Here is an 18,915-nt window from a genome sequence, read left to right on the forward strand (position 1 = left end):
GTAACATCTAATTTCATCCCACCGAGGTTAGAAAATGAATCTGTGTGGTGCTTACTCCTTGATACCTGTAGAAACCACCTCTGATACCCAGTAGGAGTTCGGTTTTTGTGATGGTTCCGTGTATGGTGAAGAGAATGTACATTTCCTATATATCGAGCGCACAGCTACATAAATATGCATGAATCAAGCTTTCTGACAATTAACAGATTTTCTTATAGATTAACCTTTTCTTATGAGTGGTCTTTGGAACCTCAGTTTGTTCTGTAGTGAGTGTTGGCCTTAATTCTAGTTGGGTTCCTTCTTGTGGTTTTTGGCTTCCTTGGCTGTATTTTATAGCATCTGATTGGTTGACCTGATTTTACTATAGGATTCTAATGAATGTGGTCTCTTTGATAGTTCAGGAGTTGTGTTAGAGGCGTTGCAGTATGTGAGATGCATTTTCTCCGGTTATTGCTGTAGACTGCGTATTATGTAACTTGGAAGAGTGTAAAGGTGATTTAAAGCAGTACCTCTCTCTTGTGTGGAGAGAGTACAATGTGTACTTCTCTCTGTTGCATACAGTGTTGAGTTTTCAGCCCTGATCTCAACCCCATGCCTCTGCATTTTGGGTCTTTCGTCTCCTTTATTATTCTTGTTGAGATGTTGCCTAAGTTTGAGCAAGACTAAGTAATGAATGGAATATGGTGTAAGTTCTCTCATCCGGGATGGAAGTATATCTTACCTCCCACCTTGTGTGTTCACAGTGCTGGGCCTGATCTTTAGCACCAACAGCAACGCCAATGGCTCAGAAGCAAATATGTTGTACAATTCTTATATGTATTTATACAACAAAACCCTATCGAAATGGTGTCTACACCACCAATGACCATAAGAAAATGAAGAGCTAATATCAAACACACAAAAGATACACAATAATGAAAATAGGATATATATATTAGGAAATATAATAGGAAAAGTCCGAGTTAGAGAATTAATAAATACAACTAGATAAAGGAGTGAGAAAAGACTAGTGAGGAAAACAAGGCAAACTTGACAAGCAACATTAAGCAAGTTGAGGCTTCCCTCTTGCTTAGGTGATACAGATGCTTCTTATCCCTGCTTCTGGTTTCAGAGTTCACTGTGTGTGCATATACATGTGTGTGGTGTATGTGTTTGATTGTGTGGTGTGTATGGTGTGTATGGTGTGTATGGTGTGTGTGTGTTTGTACATGTAGTATATGTGCATATGGTATGTGTGCATAGGGTGTGTGTGCATATGCTGTGTGTACATATGGTGTATGTAGTGTATGTGGTGTGTGTGTGTGGTGTGTGTGCATGTAATGTGCGTGATGTATGTGGTGTGTGTGGTGTATGTGATGTGGTGTATGTGTGTTTGTACATGAAGTGTGTGTACATATGGTGTGTATGTGGAGGGATGTGTATGTGGGGTGTGTGTATGTATGTGTGTGTGCATGTGGCATGTGTGATGTATATGGTTTATGGTGTGTGTGTGTGTGTGTGTGTGTGTGTGTGTGTGTGTGTGTGTGTGTTGGGGGTGGACATAGTCTTCTAGTCAAACCAGACAATATGGCACAGAGACTGAGTCCCAGCCACCTTGACAACGACACTGCAAGGCTATATTCATATCCCTGAGCTACCCTAGCAAACCCCAGGACTCTAAGGTAGGAGCCACATGGGTGTTATTCTTGGTATGTTTTGTAATGCAGCCAGAGGGGGTGTGTTAGCGGGCCCATGCTGAGGCATCCACCCCACACCCCAGTATATGACATGTCTAGTATAAAATGGAGTTTATTTGGGATAAGGGAAGGGAGTTTGGGGAAAGGAGCAGAGGCAGAGGAAGGAAGGGGACAAAGAAGGACAGAAAGAAAGGAGAGGAGGAGAAAGAAAGAAGGGAAGAGGTCTGCCAGGAACATGCTGAGGGACAGAGAGAGAGGGATGGAGAGAGAGAGGATGAGAGAGGAGAGGGAGAGGGAGAAGGAGGGGGAGGAAGAAGAAAAGGGAGGGAGAGGTCCAACAATCCTTTTTATAGCAAGCCAGGCTAGCACCTGACTATGGCTAGGTAACTGTTGGGCAGAGCCTAGAGGAAATGCTAACAGTCCTCACTGGCCAGTCTTGTCCCTGTGCCTGCGGGAATGGAAAATGCTCGTCACTGGCTAATCCTCTGACTGTCTCAGAACCTCAGAGCAGGAGACCATGGCCAAGCCAAAGCACTTAGTGCTGAGGTGCAAGTGAGGCGTCAGCACTGACTACCTCACCACCTCCTCCAAATCCCTGACCGCTACCCCTCCCCTGCTTATTAATGGAGCACCTTCAACTTCCCTTTGACTGTGACATGCACACACTTTACATCCATATAGTAGAAAGCATAGTCTACTTGCAGTTTCCTAGGTCTACAGTGAATCCTGGTGTGGCCACACACTGAATCAACCAGGAGGGAAGATAATGCCTGAAGAGCTGAGTTCAATCTTGAGGCCCACCTAGGAGATCTAGTGTTTGCAAGTTCTAATCTGACCTCCACACTCAGACTGCAGCATCTAAGCATTTGTGTGTGTACACACACGCCATAAATATATATGTAATCAGACAAAAAACAATAAAAAGAACACATGGCCAGGCATAGTGGCATATGCCTTTAATCCTTTAATGCCTTTTAGAAGGCAGAGGCAGGTGAATCTCTGAGTTTGAGGCCAGCCTGGTCTATGTAGAGATTTCTAGGACAGTCAGGGCTATATACAGAGACCATTTTTCAACACGCACACACACACACACACACACACACACACACACACACACACGTGCAACAAGCAAACAAACCCAAACCACATGTCAGACCACAATGGCACAATGGACCACATTTAAAAAAAAAAACAAAAGAACAAACACAGTAGCTTATGGTCTCCCGAAAGGTAAGGTCACGTTACAACCACAGACAGAAAAGTGAGCACTTGAATGCATGAATGCTAGTGTCCCATTTGTTCCTTCTATTTTGATCATCCGAGGACTCCTGCCGAGGGAGCAATCATCTCACAATTAAGATGAGTCTTCTGATATCAATTAAGCACCCAAGACAATCTCTCACAGATGTTTTCCGAGGCTACTGTCTTAGCTAGAATTTCATTCCTGTGAAGAGACACCATAACCCCAGCAACTCTTATAAAGAAAAGCATCTTTTTGGGACTGGCTTACAATATCAGAGGTTTAGTCCAATGTCATCACAGTGGGAAACGTGGCAGTGTGCAGCTAGGCATGGTGCTGGAAAAGGAGCTGAGAGTCTGACATGAGAGAGATCTGCAGGCACCAGAAAGAGATGTGTGTCACATTGGTCATAGCTTGGGCATACGTGACTTCAAAGTCCATCTCCAAAATGATACACTTTCTCCAGCAAGGCCACACCTCCTAATAGTGCCACTACCTCTGGGCCCTTGGGGACCAATTACATTCAAACTACCACAGTGTCTTAGGGTTTCTATTCCTGCACAAAACATGAAACCAAGAAGCAAGTTGGGAAGGAAAGGGTTTATTCAGCTTACACTTCCACATTGCTAGGCTTGCTTCCCCTGGCTTGCTCAGCTTGCTTTCTTATAGAACTCAGGACTACCAGCCCAGGGATGGTGCCACCTACAATGGGCCCTCCCCCTCAATCACTAATTGAGAAAATGCCTTACAGCTGGATCTCATGGAGGCATTTCCACAAGGGAGGCTCCTTTCTCTGTGATAACTCCAGCTTGTATCATGTTGACACACAAAACAAGTCAGTACACACAGCTACCCCTAATATGCTGACAATTTCTCACTGGTGTGCCTCCTGTGTGACAATCAATAAGGACCACCACACTAACCTACTGTATGCAAGGGGGTGCAGTAAAGAAGCTGCTAACATGATTCCTCCCATGGTATGGTTAAGGTTTATACTGTAGACATGAGAAAAAGCAGAGAGGAAAAGAAGCAGACTGACCATGGCCAGGCCAAGGGAAGCAGGAGAGAATAGCAGTGATCAGGAGATACTAAGGATAGAGACCAGAGTGTCGTAAGAGGTAAGGAAATAGAGAGAGAAAGAAAAGTGGAGAATAGTGGGTTACAAGGAGCTGGGAACAGCCTGGAAACTGTCACGGGGGAGGAGGGCTTTGAAGTGTACAACTGGTTGTTGAAATAATTATTAAGTAATAAATTGATCCTGGCCCAGGTTATTTTCCACCTCAGTGGTTTGTTTTCCCAAACAAAAGACACACACACAGGCTTTATAGTTTTGAACTCCAGTCAAGGATAACCTCACACCTGGCTTTGAGGCAGGGCCCAGGATTCTCCCCAATGGGCACCAATGTCAAAAGCCCAGAAGGACAAACCCATGTGGAGAAAGGTGTTGTCTTAGAGCATTTGGGATGCTGTTTTCATCATATTGATGACTGACAGGTCAAGGAAGCAGCCACCTGCTATTTGACTGGTACCTGGATACTTAAAGTAGAAGCAAGAACGAAATCAACCTTCTTTGCCAAGAACTTAGCATATGTTAGATGAAAGAGAGGAAAGAATGGGGCTGTTTCCAGCGGTAACTCACCAAGCCAAAGGGCTGGCTGGGCTTCACTTCAGGTTAGTTCTTTGTTTAGATGGGATTATGCAGGCGGTTGGAAGGGTAGAGAGAAGTGGCGCCGAGGGAAATGGTAGGATGCTGTTGTCACAGAGGTGGGCAGTTGCTGCATTGTATGAGTCTTGAAAGTCAGCGGAGAGGGTGTATGAACTCCAGAGTGTGGTGTCTCTTGAACGTGAAGGTCAGGAACATGTGGAACTGGCCCAGATGGTAACAGTCACTAAGGGAAGCAGGTCAGAAGGGGAAGAGTGTATGGTTTTTGTGCTCATTTCTAACTTTTTGTCTCAAGAGCATTGGAGACCCACATTCTGTCCTCTTCCCTTCCTTGTTCTCTCCTAACAACAGGTGAGTTTTCTATTTGAAACAAGTTCATGAAGGTCAGAGGGAACTGTTTTTGTTTTTTAAAGGACAGACATAAAGGCAGCCATTAGACTCCTGGCTTTCAGTTCCCACCACTGTGAGAATGTGGTTTTAGGTAGCCTGGCCTCTTGGAACCTCAGTCTTCAGCTGTGTGAAGCCGGATGAGAGTATCTTCCTTTTGTGGCCGCACAGGGAGCATTGAAAGTAACATACACAAAGCAGAGCTCAGAAATTAGATCTGTTATTACATCTTAAAGAAAAAAAACCCAAGTAGAGGGGCCTGGGTGCTCTGACTTCATAGATAAGGATCTGAGCTGAACCACAACATCAATAAACACCACCTGGTACCCAGACAGCTTAGACAGATGAGATGTCTCCCTGCAAGTGATGGCTGTCAGATGGGGAGGGTGGGGGCATCATCTTGTCTCCCAGAGGTTCTAACTCTCTGCCATGGAAGGAAGATCTCTGAACTTGGAGAACTCAGGTCTTCTCTCGGGGTTTCCCACAATTCACAGAAAGGGCACAGAAAGGACAGTTTCTTCCTCATGAATCTACCACTCTGGGCATTTGATTGAGTTAAATGGTATTCGTCGTGTTCTATGGAATTGTCTTTCACACACACACACACACACACACACACACACACACACACACACACATATACAACCACTGACTATTAAAGCCCAACCATTGATTTGGGCTGGAGACAATCCTGACATTATCTTTGGCTTTCTTATTGGATCTGATGCAGGAGGGGATGTTTCAGGCAAAAACCAGACTGTTCATCAAGTGACTCACTTGTGAGTCCTTTATAAAGCTAAGTCAATGTCTGTCTAGCAGATATGATGCTTGGTGAGTGATTTCTAATCTCCCTCTCCACTCCCCATAAACAGAAAGGTGAAAGGGACCAGGGAGAAGCAGCTCTTTCCATGGGGCCTGTGCTACGGACAAAACTACCTATCCTTGACTCTCCCATGACTCTCAAACTCTGTCCACTATCTCTTTGGGGGCCCTTCCACTTTTCTATAACTTTCATGTCACTTATCTATGGCACAGGGGTCCGACAAGTTCTCATCTTAGACACAGATGAACAGTGCTACTGTCTCCCAGCCCACAGCGTTTCTCACTCGCCCATCTTTCCTCTGGCCACCGACTAGATCCAGAGTCAAAACACAAACCACTTTGAAGGCACATTCCAAAGCATCAAGGCTCTGCCCAATGTGTACTGGAGGGCAAAGGTCCTTGAGAAGGATGTACAGACAGAAAGTAGGATGCACCAGCCAGAAGTTCCCCCTAAACCTTAGCTACCCACAGTGTGGCTGTAGACAGAAAGCATCAACACCACTAGAGAGCTTATTAGAAACAGTTTGGTCTGCATCTTCAGGTGGTTGGAATGCTTGCCCCAGTGAGCTCTCTTGTTGTCCTCCAGTAGGGGCGCTGTATTACTGATAAAAGGACCATTTGTCTTCCGAGTACGCTTCAGCTGCCAATAGGGCCGTTTAATTCAAGGGACACAGAGGAACATCAAGGCACAATTAATTACAGTTTTATTCTCTTTCTAAAAAGCTGTTAAAAAAAAGAAAACAAGGGGAAGCTTTTTATTCCCCTTGGAATAAAAAAATGGGTGGAGGCGAAGCCATCAAACCATGTAAAGAGGATGGCAGTCAGGGTAAGACGTACTGAGTCAAGTCTGTGCTCCTTGATCTCGTTACTATATGTAGAGGTCTCTTCCTGGGAGCAGAAGGGGTTGGTGAGAAAAGCACAAATGACCTCATTCCACAGCAAAGCTTTATCTCTAAAGGTTCCACAATCGCCCAAACAGCGCCACCTGCTGGGGACTAAGTGTTCATACATAGGAGCCTATGGAGCAACATCCACATTCAAACCACAAGCACCGTTCTCTCTCACCCTTCACAGTGAATCTGACATAAGATGGGTCATGTTCAACTCTGGAAGAGCTTGGTGTCCACTTCCCCAGTGTAGGTCTTTGATCCAAATCCTTGATTTAGGTTGATTAACAACTGCATTGGCTGCTTCTTTGGCCCTGTGCCTACATGAAACGCAAAACCACATCCATATACCTCGGAGTCTGAGGTAGGAGTCTCCTGGGACTCATATTCCCATATTCCAAGAATTAAAGCACAAAAGGCCTGGGGGGTGAATTTGGAAGAAGAGGTTTTGGGGGATATGCAGGAGGCAAAAGTAGAGAGTGAAGACACATATCACCTGATGTTATTTTAGACAATAAATTTGGATTCCTTTTCTGAGTTGTGTACATGGAATTCTCCTTTACGACCTCACTGAAAACCTTCTAAACAAATTATTTTTTTATTCATTTTTGGCTGTTGTGCTGATGTTTCTTTTATGACACCAGAGGGAGAAGAGCTAAGAATAACCCAAATTTACTCTTAGGGGATTAAAAGGGAAAAAATCCCCAAGGCTGCCCTTCCCATGGGCTCTTCTGCCTCAGAGTCTTTGGATATCTTCTAGAACACATTTGGAAAGGCCTTTTAGGAGGAGAGAATTATAAGCAATTCTGAGAAATATTCTTTTAGAAATGAAAAAAAATCTGTCAGGATACAAAGTTCTACAACTATCTTCATGTCCCCACATGACCTCCTTGGACATTGGACTAGTCCTTGATGACTGGAAATTTCCATGGCATAGCTGTGACTAGAAAAACACCACCGTACACCAAAGAATGCCAAATTATCCCAAAGATAACTCATCTGACCCTTTTCAAAGTTATGCATTTGGCAAACCATTTGGCTTATGGTTTGGTACCAGATTCTAAATACGATTTAGACAAATCCTTGACTATTCTCGCTGATGAGTAGTTACTCAAGAACTGCTAAGTTAATTGATTTTGTCACAGTGAAATTAGTTATAAACAAATTATTCTTAAAAGGGTTTATTTACTATCTTAATTATTTAATGTGTGTATCTGTGCCTGTGTGACTGTGTGCACATTTGTTTGTATTGGAACTTATGCCTGAGTGTTATTAAAGTCCATAAGATATTTACCTGCTCCCCTTTGCCACCCTCTGCCTATTCCTTTGAGGCAGAGTCTCTCCCTGAACCTGAGGCTCATACTTTCTCAGCTAGTCTGGAAGCTAGTATGCCCAAGCTGTTCTCCTGTCTGCGCTACCCCTTGGGGCTGCTGTTATGGGCAACATCCTGCCTGCTGCATGGGTCCTGGAATAAAAAAACTGCTCCTTGTGATTGTGGGGTATGAGCAAGAAGAGCAGCTGATCCATCTCTTCAGAACCCAAACATTCAGGTTGCGTTTTGTTTTACTAATTATTATTGTGGTTGGTGGTGGTGGTGGCGGCGGTGGTGTGTGTGTACATAAGAAGAACTGTTTATAGGGATGCTGTATGAATAGATCTGAAGCAACTTGATGAGTTTTGACAACTGTGAACAAGCATATTAACCACACTCTATGTTATTTTGGCAAAAAAAAGCTCTTTTTGCTGTCTCCTCTGAGTTGACTCCACCCACCACAAGAAACCACTGGCCTAATGTCTCTAGGTTTAATCTCTCTCATGCTCTCTCTTTCTCTCTTTTTTTAAATTTCATGTAAGTGGATCATACAGAATAACTAGCTTCTTTAGTTCTTCTTCTTTATTTGCGATTTCCCTTGTGTGTGTGTGTGGCAGGAATTCTTTCCTTTGAATGCTTGGGTGGCATTTTAAACTTATACTCTGTTCTCACAAGGATAGGTACATATGTTATTGGGTTGGTTTTGTTGTTTTAGAGACTAGGTCTGGAGTAGCCCAGGCTGGCATCAAACTCATATTCCCCTGCTTTAACTTCCCAAGATCTGGGATTATAAGTATTTCACACCCTGCCCCAACATGGGTAGCTTATTAATCAGGCTGCTAGAAGTCTGTGTCAATCTTTTTATATGTGTACATTATTTCACTACTCTGAGATAAATCCCTCAGTGTGGAGCAGACAGGCAGTGCTGGGGGCACAAACCACCAGCTGAGTTTAGTTGAAGCCCTGAAAATTATTATGAAGGTACTCATGAAATGGTAGGTGCTTTTTAAACTCACGGATTGTAAACCCACTATGCCTTAACATACCACAATGGGGCAGCTGTTCAAAGCTCTAGCCATGCCACAGGACTCCACAGGAGAAGGTGACATAGACTCTAACCAGATCAGCTACTCCCTAAGTCCCTCCCCTGTACACACACACACACACACACACACACACACACACAGCCCTAGATAAACAACTATGGCCAATCTCAGAGGCAAACGAATGGCAAGAGGGTAGTTAGATCCCAGGCTGTTTAAATAGGACAGAACAAAGGAAAGAAGGGAGCAAACATGAAGCACATATGTTGAAATCTCCTCCTCAATTTTGGCTCCTTCTCCTCAGTGAATGCTCTCTTCAGGAGCCCTATCCCGGCTCTGCATTGCCTCTGAGAGCCAGGCTGGGGTTAGCACACCCCATGGTGAGGTTTTAATCTCAGCACCCCGCTGAGCATTGACCTGCCAGAGTTCACAGGCCTGGACTCAACATCAGCACCCTGTTGGTATTTGTTCCCATGGGTCCCAGTTTGAGTTCCTGCGTGCCTGCCTGAAAGCGACCCATGCTGCATTCCTTCAGACCAGCAATGTAAAACTTCACTCCTTCGGATGGGCTGTGTAGGACTGAATCGAGTCCAACACCTCAGGGTGGAATTTCTATACACATGGGTGTATATTTAACAATATTTGAAGTATATCCTTTATTTTTTAGATTTATGTTGTGCTTATGAGTATTTTCCCCACATGAATGTATATATATCATACTCATGCCTGGTACTTACAGAGGACAGGAGACAGCGTTGGGTTACAGAGAGTTTCAAACCACAGTGTGTGTTCTAGAAACCAAATCTCCATCCTCTGCAATAGTACCAGCTCTTAATTCCTTAGCCAATTCCCATTTTTAAATACCTTAAACCAGTGATTCTCAACCTTCCTAATGCCGTGACCCTTTAACCCGGTCCCTCATGTTTTGGTGACACCCACCCAAAAAAATTGTTTAATTGCTACTTCAGAACTGTCATTTTGCTACTGTTATGAATTGGCATGTAAATATTTTTGGAGCTAGAGGCTTGCCAAATGGGTCACAACCCACAGGTTAAGAACTGCTGCCTTAAACAGTTTGCCCGAGTAATTTTATCTTGTGGTCTCAATGCTATGTAAAAGAATTCCAGCAGCTCTGGTTCCCTTCACATTTAACATTTAGTGGGGTTTTCTGTCTTCTTTATTTTTTTTTTCTTTCATTTCACCCATCCTAATGGGCAATTTCATGGTGTTTCTTTTTCTTTTAAAAATATATTTGCATGTGTATGAAGTGCATAAGCACACAGGTGTTAAGGTCAGGGAACAATGTTCAGGAGTGGGTTTTCTCCTTTCTCCTTGGATCTGTCGATTGAACTCGGGCCATCGGATTTGGTTGTCAAGCACACTAAACCTGCCCATCTCTCTCTCCAGCCCCTGCGTTTTCTTAACAGCTCAGTGGGGGCCACTTGAGTTTGTGTCCTTTTGATGATCATATGTTTCCATGGAAACACGACTCTTCAAGTGTTTGTTCTGCCGCCGAGTCGTTTGCCCTTTAGAGTTTCAATGTAGGTCTTTATTCTGGGGAGAAAGACGGTCATATATACATTATAGATAGTTTTCTCATAGTTTGCCATGCCTTCTCCATTTCCCCCTGAAATTTAGGTTAGCTTATACTTTTGTATTTTTTTTCCTTTATAAAAATTTTAATCTGGAGGCAGGAGTGGGAGGGTGGGCCCACTGAAGCTGGGGTTACAGGTGCTTGTGAGCTGCTTGGTTCAGGCAGCTGAGAACAGAACACAGATCTTCTGCACAAGCAGCAAGCATTCTCAGCCACTGAGCCATCTCTCCAGCCCTGATTTGCTATTATACTTGGTGCATGTTGTGTCCTAAGAAATCTTTTACCTATCTATAACTTCTAAAGCTGTTTGCCTTTATTTCCTTCTAGGAGCTTTACAGTTTTAATCCAATGCTTGTGTGTAAGATGTGTGTGTGTGTGTGTGTGTGTGTGTGTGTGTGTGTGTGTGTGTGTTCTTAATATGGAGGAAAAATAAGTTTTATCTACGGAAGGAATTTCTTTTCCTTTACACATTTATCCACATGACTCAAGAGTATGTATTGAGAATGTTTTTCTCTTTTTGTGGAATTGCTTTGGCAAATAGAGGGGGAGTAGTAATTAAATATTCATGGGTTTCTAGAACTTACATTCTGTTGCTGTACTTGTTTTATTCTGGTCGCTTGCTGTATTAGTGACTAGCTTTATTGATGGTCTTGGTAACAGATTTGTTAGGAGTCTACAAGCATACACTTCATTTTACAATTGTCTTAGACACTTCCAAGGAACTTTGCAAACAACTTTCCAATTTTACTAAAATGTGCATTGAACCGATGAATTGGAGGTAAGCTGACATGTTTTTTAAAAACTCAATCTTTCAACTTATAAATATTGTATGTTTCTCTATTTACGTCTCGAAAACTTTCTCAGCAGAAATACCTTTGCCATTTTCAATTCCTGTCTTCTTGCAGGTTTGGGTGAATTTATTCTTGAGTAGTTTATGATCTGTTGTGTAAATTCAATTAACTTTAGGTCTTGTTTAATTAGCTCCGTATACACTTATGACATGCGATTTGAGGTGGCCACATATGCCATTATGTAGAATTCTTGGGACTTTGATGGGAAGAGGCATTTTAGCTATGTGACATGTCCCTTCCCATGAAACTGCTTTCTGATAGTAACATAGTCATATCAGCTTTCTTATGCTCATCTCTGCATATCTTTTTCTATTCTCTCACTCAATTTATTTTGGTTTTTATATTTAAACATTTTCTTCTATAGACAGCATGCAGTTGAACCCTGCTGTTTGTTGTAGTCTGAAAGCTCCTATTTTAGAAAAAAAAACTGTTCATTTATGTTTAATGTAATCACTGGTAATGGTTTGATCTTGGCATCTGCCTTCTTGCTGTTTCCTAGCTGCCCCATTTGCATTTTTATTTCTTTATGCTTCTTCATTTTGGCTAAACAGATATATATTTAATACATATTGGAATGTTCTGTTTAATTTATTCTGTTACTGTTTTATGTGTGCTTCCAGTACTATTTCATTTTGGATGCCTTCCCTGGAAATACTTACTATTCATTTGTAATTTTCTATGTTCTATTTAGTTAGCATTGTATCATTTTAGACATGCTAGAAAAATCAAAAAAGCTAAAGGCCCATCAACATCAACTTTCTTGCCAAAGTTGTCACATGTTTAACATTTACATAGGTGTCCAGATCTATCCTGTAGGGACTGGCAAGTTGGCTCAGTGGTTAAGAATGCATACCGCTCTTCCAGAAGTTCTGAGTTTAGTTTCAGGCACCAACACTGTGCAGCTCACAGTCACCTCTGTCTCTGGAGATCTCACGCCCTCTTCTGGTCTCTAAGAGAACTGCACTCATGTGCTCACCCTCCCCAACCCCCTACCCCTCCAACACGCACAATTAAAATAAATAGAAGGCCTACCACACAGTGTTATTGTTTTATTTTAAACAATTCTTTCGAAAAAAATCTAGAACTTTCTCACAAATATATACTTACTCACACCCTTCATTGTTTCTAATAGATTCCTGTTTTTGACTAATATAACTTCCCTGGGGCTTAGCATTTCGTACTTAGCTGTATTCTTACTTTTAATGTGCAATACAAGTGTGCTAGTGGGATTTTTGTAAACCTGGAGGGAGTGGTCTAGATGCCACACTTAGGAGCTAAGCATCCAACAGCCTCCCACTCTCAGCACGTAGATCATTTAGACATCTGTGCAGTTGCTAATAGAAGCATCTGTAATACAAAGATTTCTAAGGACGTATTTTAGGTAGGGTCACTATGGCCAAAAGCAACTCGGTCAGGAGAGAGTTCACCTGGCTTAAACCTCTACTTCATCACTGAGAAAAATCAGGTCAGGAACTCAAACAAACAGAACAGAACCTTGGAGACAGGAGCTGATCCAGAGGCCATGGAGTAATGCTGCTTACTGACTTGCTCTTTATGGGTTGCTCAGCCTGCTTTCTTATAGCACCCAGACCACCAGCCCAGGGTGGTACCACACACAATGGGCTGGGTCCTCTTCTATCAATCATTGATTAAGAAAGCACACTACTGGCCTACATCTTATGGAAGTGTTTTCCCAATTGGGGTTCCCTTGTCTCAAATGACTATCCTGTGACCAACTGGTGTAAAACCCAACCAGGACAGGAACCACAGTGTGAACTTCTGAGGCAGTGGAATACATACCAATCCTTAAATATAGAGACGAAATGTGTGAGCAAGCTACTGCACAATCAAACTCATGTGTCACCAACATTCTTCTTGCCTTTGCAGAGATGTGTCTGTCTGACCCACCAGAGGTCCCCAATGCCACATTCAAAGCCCTCTCCTACAAGAATGGCACCATCCTAAACTGTGAATGCAAGAGAGGTTTCCGAAGACCAAGCGAGCTGATCTATATAGTTTGTTTAGGAAACTCCTGGAGCAACAAATGTCAGTGCACAAGCAACTGTAAGTGTCCCCTTTGTAACCTGGGTGGGAAAGGAACTAGAGATAAAAGGAGACAGACTTCAGCTCCCCCCAAAATGGTGGCCAACTCTGTGTATAACAGATTTCAAAGGCTTCTGTAACATCTACTCATCTAATGTTATTTAATGAAGTCTACTTGGTCTAGGAACTAGGCTTGCTAAGTTCTTGACTAAACCTGAGTCAATCTGATAGATTCCATGGCTGTGCTGTTGACTGAAAAAAATTCCCTCCTAGCTGAGCTGAAGGCGGTAGCACAGGTCTTTAAACCCGGCACTCAGCAGCCAGAGGCAGGTGGATCTCTGTGAGTTTGAAGCCAGCCTGGTCTATAATGTGAGCTCCAGGAAAATCAGGACCAAATAGTGAGATCTCTGTCTCATGTGTGTGTGTGTGTGTGTGTGTGTGTGTGTGTGTGTGTGTTATTAAAAAAACATTTATTCTACATTTGCTTTACTTATTTGTGAGACAGGCAGAACCTGGTTTGATTCAGAGTGTCAGGAGTATGGAGGGTCTGGAAGAGAGAAAACCTTCTTCGGGAGATTTGGGCACTGCTCTTTAAGACCAGGGAGATGATCCTTGCTTGTTTACACTGGTTTATTTGACGGTAGAAGTGACTACATACTTTTTATTCAGGGTGAGCCAGTGGGGCTTCCTCCTTTTGTGGGAAGGAATACCCAGGAAGGGAAGCTCATTGCCCAATGGCTCAGGAATACCTAGACACCTCATTAGCAAGGAGAAGAATTCCAGGTGTCTGTGCTAGGGACCCCGTGCACATGGACCTCAGTGGGGTGTCATGGTTACATATTCCAGAGCAGGTAGAAACAGGCAGGGACTGGCTCCACTCCTGCCCTTCACAATTTTGAGATTCCCAGGGTTTGAGCTCATTCAAGCTTGCCATTTCTCATGCCTGTCTGGTAACAAGGTCCCACAAGCCCTACACAAGGGAGGCCTTGTTTGTTTATCTTTGCACACCCAGCACAGATACATCCCTGGGCACCAGAGAGGTGTCCCAGGGTAAATGACCGCACAGATAGCCTTTTCTATTTCTGAGCATTTGGGAATTTATTTGCCTCATTTCTCCCAAATTCTTTAGCCCATGACAATTCAAGAGAGCAAGTTACACCTCAACCTGAAGACCAGAAAGAGCAACAAACCACAGACGTCCAGAAATCAACACAGTCTGTGCACCGAGAGAACTTTGCAGGTAAGACAACTATCCTCTACCTGGCTCCAGGGAACTGGCCTTTGGTTACACAGAAAGGATGAGCCAAAGGAGGGAGATTAGTCCTGCTCTCAGCAGGCAGGTGCAACTCATTCTCCTCCTCCCAGAATTCCATGCACGTGACAACGCTGCCAATTGTTGGCAGATACGGTGCTTAGCAGTTCATGCCACCCTTTCTGATAGTAACATAGGCTATGGTTTGGAAGCAAAGAATTCAACTCCTACAGACTCCATTCAGTTCAAAACCATGTGCTGGGAATATGTGCAATCTAGGCTCTGCCCACAGAAGAAAGCAGTTGAGTAGACCAAGGTCCCTGCCCTTACGAATCCCTCCTATTTTCTCTTAAGCACAAACCAATGAACTTCAAGCAGAACCAATGATAGAAATTTGCCTTTTACAGAACAGTTGTAAAATGGATAACCCCAGACATGTATTCACTACTTAATGGGGTGTGGACGAGTAGGCTCAATGTCTGCCCACACTTTCCTGGATGAAATGATTATACTTAAATGAAGCCACAATGTCAGGAAGAAAGAGAGATTGCTAGTGTTAGACCTGAGATTTGCAGGAAACAGTGAGCCATAAGAAGACCCCATAGTCTTATGATAAAGTTATAACCTTATAAAGAACTTTATTATATCCTGTACAATCCCATTTGAATCCATGGCTGAATGAATTGGAGAGCAGGAAGAAGTTCTTGATCACCAATGAAACTAAGACACAGAGCCTTGAAATGGGTTAGCAGAAGTCATAACAGGGTGAAGACAAGACCTCTGGTCTCTCTTTCTTCTGAGAGCTTATTTTTAACTACTTGAAATCTACTCACAGTGTCCAGTAGTGTGTGTGTGTGTGCGCGTGCGTGCGTGCATGTGTGTAAAGTCCACTCTAGAAGCATTATTGCAGTGTGATATTTTCAGCCCCTTTCCTCCCCCAGCTCCATCCTGGAATAGTGTTCTCAAATACATTTAATGTTTGTTCTGCTCTGCTGGGAACCGGTGCCAAACTCTGCAGTTACCAAAAGGTCTCTGTTGGTGGGGTGTCAATATTTGTTCTTACTCAAGAGACAATCAGATAAACTGTGTGGACTTGTACATGTCTGTGATCCTAGCATTTGGGGAGCAGAGGTGGGAGGATGAGAAGTTCAAGGCCATCCAGAACTGTATGATACCCTCTTCAGCCCCAAAACAGAGAGAGAGAGAGAGAGAGAGAGAGAGAGAGAGAGAGAGAGAGAGAAGAAGAAGAAGAAGAAGAAGAAGAAGAAGAAGAAGAAGAAGAAGAAGAAGAAGAAGAAGAAGAAGAAGAAGAAGACAAGCTGTTTCTAGCTGAGGGATGTTTTCATAAATTGTCATAGTTTAGAGTCTAAAGAAAAAGATAGACTTCAAATGGGTTCTGCCAACTGTGGTCTTTCTCGATTTAAAAATAATAATTTGTTCTGAGACTAAAGCTCAGCCCCTGTGCTGTTTTGCAAAGTGCAGTGTAACAGAAAATGGCTCAGGTCAGGAACACCCAGCTTCCTGTGGGGGAAGAGAGCTTGTATGTAGTTCTTTGGTGGATTGTTTTTGGGTACTTGGGTGTTTTGAAAATCTTGAAAGTTCTAAACCTATGAATAATTATGATCCAGAGTTTGACGGCATATATAGTTCTGCCTAATTAAATGGAGGGCCATTGGTAGGGAATTCCAAGATTAATTTAGAATAGGTCATGATCTCTGGGGCCGAAGTCCTGCCAAGCCTGGGTTCATCCCATTGAGTGTGAAGTTGCTGGGTCTAGGGGCTTGACAGGGTCAGTGTGAGTCACGCTCCAGCTGTGGTTGAATCAAAGATCACGATCCGTTTCTCTCTGTCATGATATCCTCTCAGTGGCTGCCTCCTGCAGACATTAGCTTTAACCTTGGTCAACTCCCCCAAGTCTCAGGCTGACTAACCGCCACTCAGATTTGTTCTTCCTCACGTACTCAGTTTCCGTACAGAGACATCTGTCCGTATGCTCCATCTTGCTGCGTCTCTTAGCTGAGAACCTTGCTCGCTTATCTTCCAAAAACCTTCAGGGTCTTTGTGGCGTGGGTCAAATGAAAAGCTCACCCCCACCCCGTGCTCTCAGCAAGTATCCCCTCATCACCTGCCGCCCCCACTGCCGGTCCACCTACCTATGTCTTTCTCAACTAATCAACTATCAGACCCTGGCAGGAGTGATGATCATGTGACTTTTCCTGGGGAGACCTGAACAAACAGTGATAGAGCACTGACCTCAAACTAAAAAAAAAAAAAAAAAAAAAAACTGATTCCACCCAAGTATCATGTAATGAACCAATGAATTCATTGGGCTAACTCTTGGGAGCATGGATAACTCAAATCCAGCTGCATGGTTGAAATCCCAGCATGGATGAAAACCCTTGATGACTGTATCACCAGAGCTCCTTGCAGGACTGGCAGAAGGCTCCAATAGTCTGAGTCTCTTTTCCCTCACGTATTATAACTGCTTATGTAACAGCGAAGGAAGAGGTGGTGAGGTGCCAGAGCATCTTCACATCTGTGGAGGTTTGTTTATCTTTTCTGAGTCTTAAGGAGCCTTCCTCCGTGAGGGAATATTCCAACTCAGAGGAAACAGCTGCACAACCCTGGGTTCCATGCCGTCTTACGATGCCTACATTTCTGACAGCTGGATTCTGTCAACACTTGAAGGTCCGGTGAAAGAGCGAAACAAATAAGAACCAAGGTCCAGTTTTAGCCACTAGAGTTGCTCTGGGTGCATGAGGTAACCTAGAGGCGCTCCCTGTGCCTTCCCAAACTTGCCTTCAGAATTCTCTCCCTCGTCCAGGTCACTGCAGGGAGCCTCCTCCATGGGAACATGAAGATAGCAAGAGAATCTATCATTTCATGGAAGGACAAAGAGTTCACTATGCGTGTGTTCAAGGATACAAGGCTCTACAGAGAAGTCCTGCTACCAGCGTCTGCAAGATGATGTGTGGGAAGACAGAGTGGACTCAGCCCCGGCTCACGTGTGTAGATGAACGAGTACACCATCAATTTCTGGGTAGGTTGTTCCTTTCTTGTGTCCATCCCGTTTTTTCCTCATCTGGACCAAGGTGAGACTCCACACTGCCCTGGGACCTTGGGAAAGCCCCTTGACCCTCTGGGTCTCACCTTTTAAAACACAGAACACATGAAGTCCTGAGGTCCCCTTTACTCTAAATAGAGATGGTAAAAGGCAGGGAAATGAGGCTATCTCCAGTGCTCCAAACTATACAGGATGCTGTCTCTTAGTAACAGCCTGTGTCTAGCCAAGCCTGGGCCTTCACAGCTTCTTCCCAATGGCTAAGATATGCCATAGTTCACGAGGGAAAGTTCAGCGTCCCACCCACATGTCTCTTCTTTGTATTTATGTCATGGGTACAGTGCTCCATTGTCATTACAGTCCCTTGTAAAGGTTTCCCCTGATCTTCAATGAGAAGTGAAAGTATGTAGGAAGTGGTTTGCTTTAGCATGTGTTTTCACATACCCGGTCCTGCTCACATACAACCTGCCTGCACAGAGGTCTTCAGCCATCTTTGTTTGAAATCTTCCTACTTCCATAATCAAAAGCTGCTCATATTGTCTCATGAGTTTTCCTGGTTTCTTTGCTTATTGCCATCTGTCACATTTCATGACTTGCTCCGTGGTTCTCTTGGGGTGCCCTTTGCTCCTCATAACTTGCCTCCAGTGAGTCACCCTCATGGCCAGGGCATGACAATAATATTCCTTGAAAGATGTGGAATGGCAAGACCCTGGGTGTCTGACTTAGGGCTACTATTGCTGTGATAAAACACCATGATCAAAAGCAACTTGGGGAGGAAGGGACTTATGTTTCCACATCATTATTTACAATAGAAGGAAGTCAGGAAACAGGGCAGAAACCTGGAGGCAGGAATTAATACCAGGGCCATGGAGGGGTGCTGCTTATTGACTTGCTCCTTGCAGTTTGCTCAGCCTGTTCTTATAGAACCCAGGACCAGCAGCTCGGGGTTGCCCCACCAGCAATGGGCTGAGCTCTCCCACATCAGTCAGTTATTAAGAAAATGCAGCTTAGTGTTATGGTAGCATTTTCTCAACTGAGGTTCCCTCTTCTTCAATTGCTCTAGCCTATGTCAAGTTGATGTAAA

At 43.7% G+C, this 18,915-nt stretch overlaps 1 protein-coding gene across 1 annotated transcript in view; it reads left to right on the forward strand.

Annotated features, from left to right (window-relative positions):
• Positions 1 to 18,915, forward strand: part of IL2RA (interleukin 2 receptor subunit alpha) — a gene marked incomplete at both ends in the record, with an annotated part of 37,003 nt that overhangs the window by 15,238 nt on the left and 2,850 nt on the right. The window contains 3 exons of the mRNA XM_080918492.1: positions 13,363 to 13,539; positions 14,648 to 14,758; positions 17,595 to 17,810. Of these exons, the coding sequence (XP_080774618.1) occupies positions 13,363 to 13,539; positions 14,648 to 14,758; positions 17,595 to 17,810 (504 nt within the window). The remainder of the gene's footprint in view (positions 1 to 13,362; positions 13,540 to 14,647; positions 14,759 to 17,594; positions 17,811 to 18,915) is intronic.

This window comes from Micromys minutus (assembly GCF_963924665.1).
Source record: "Micromys minutus genome assembly, chromosome: 6".
Lineage (NCBI taxonomy): Eukaryota > Metazoa > Chordata > Mammalia > Rodentia > Muridae > Micromys > Micromys minutus.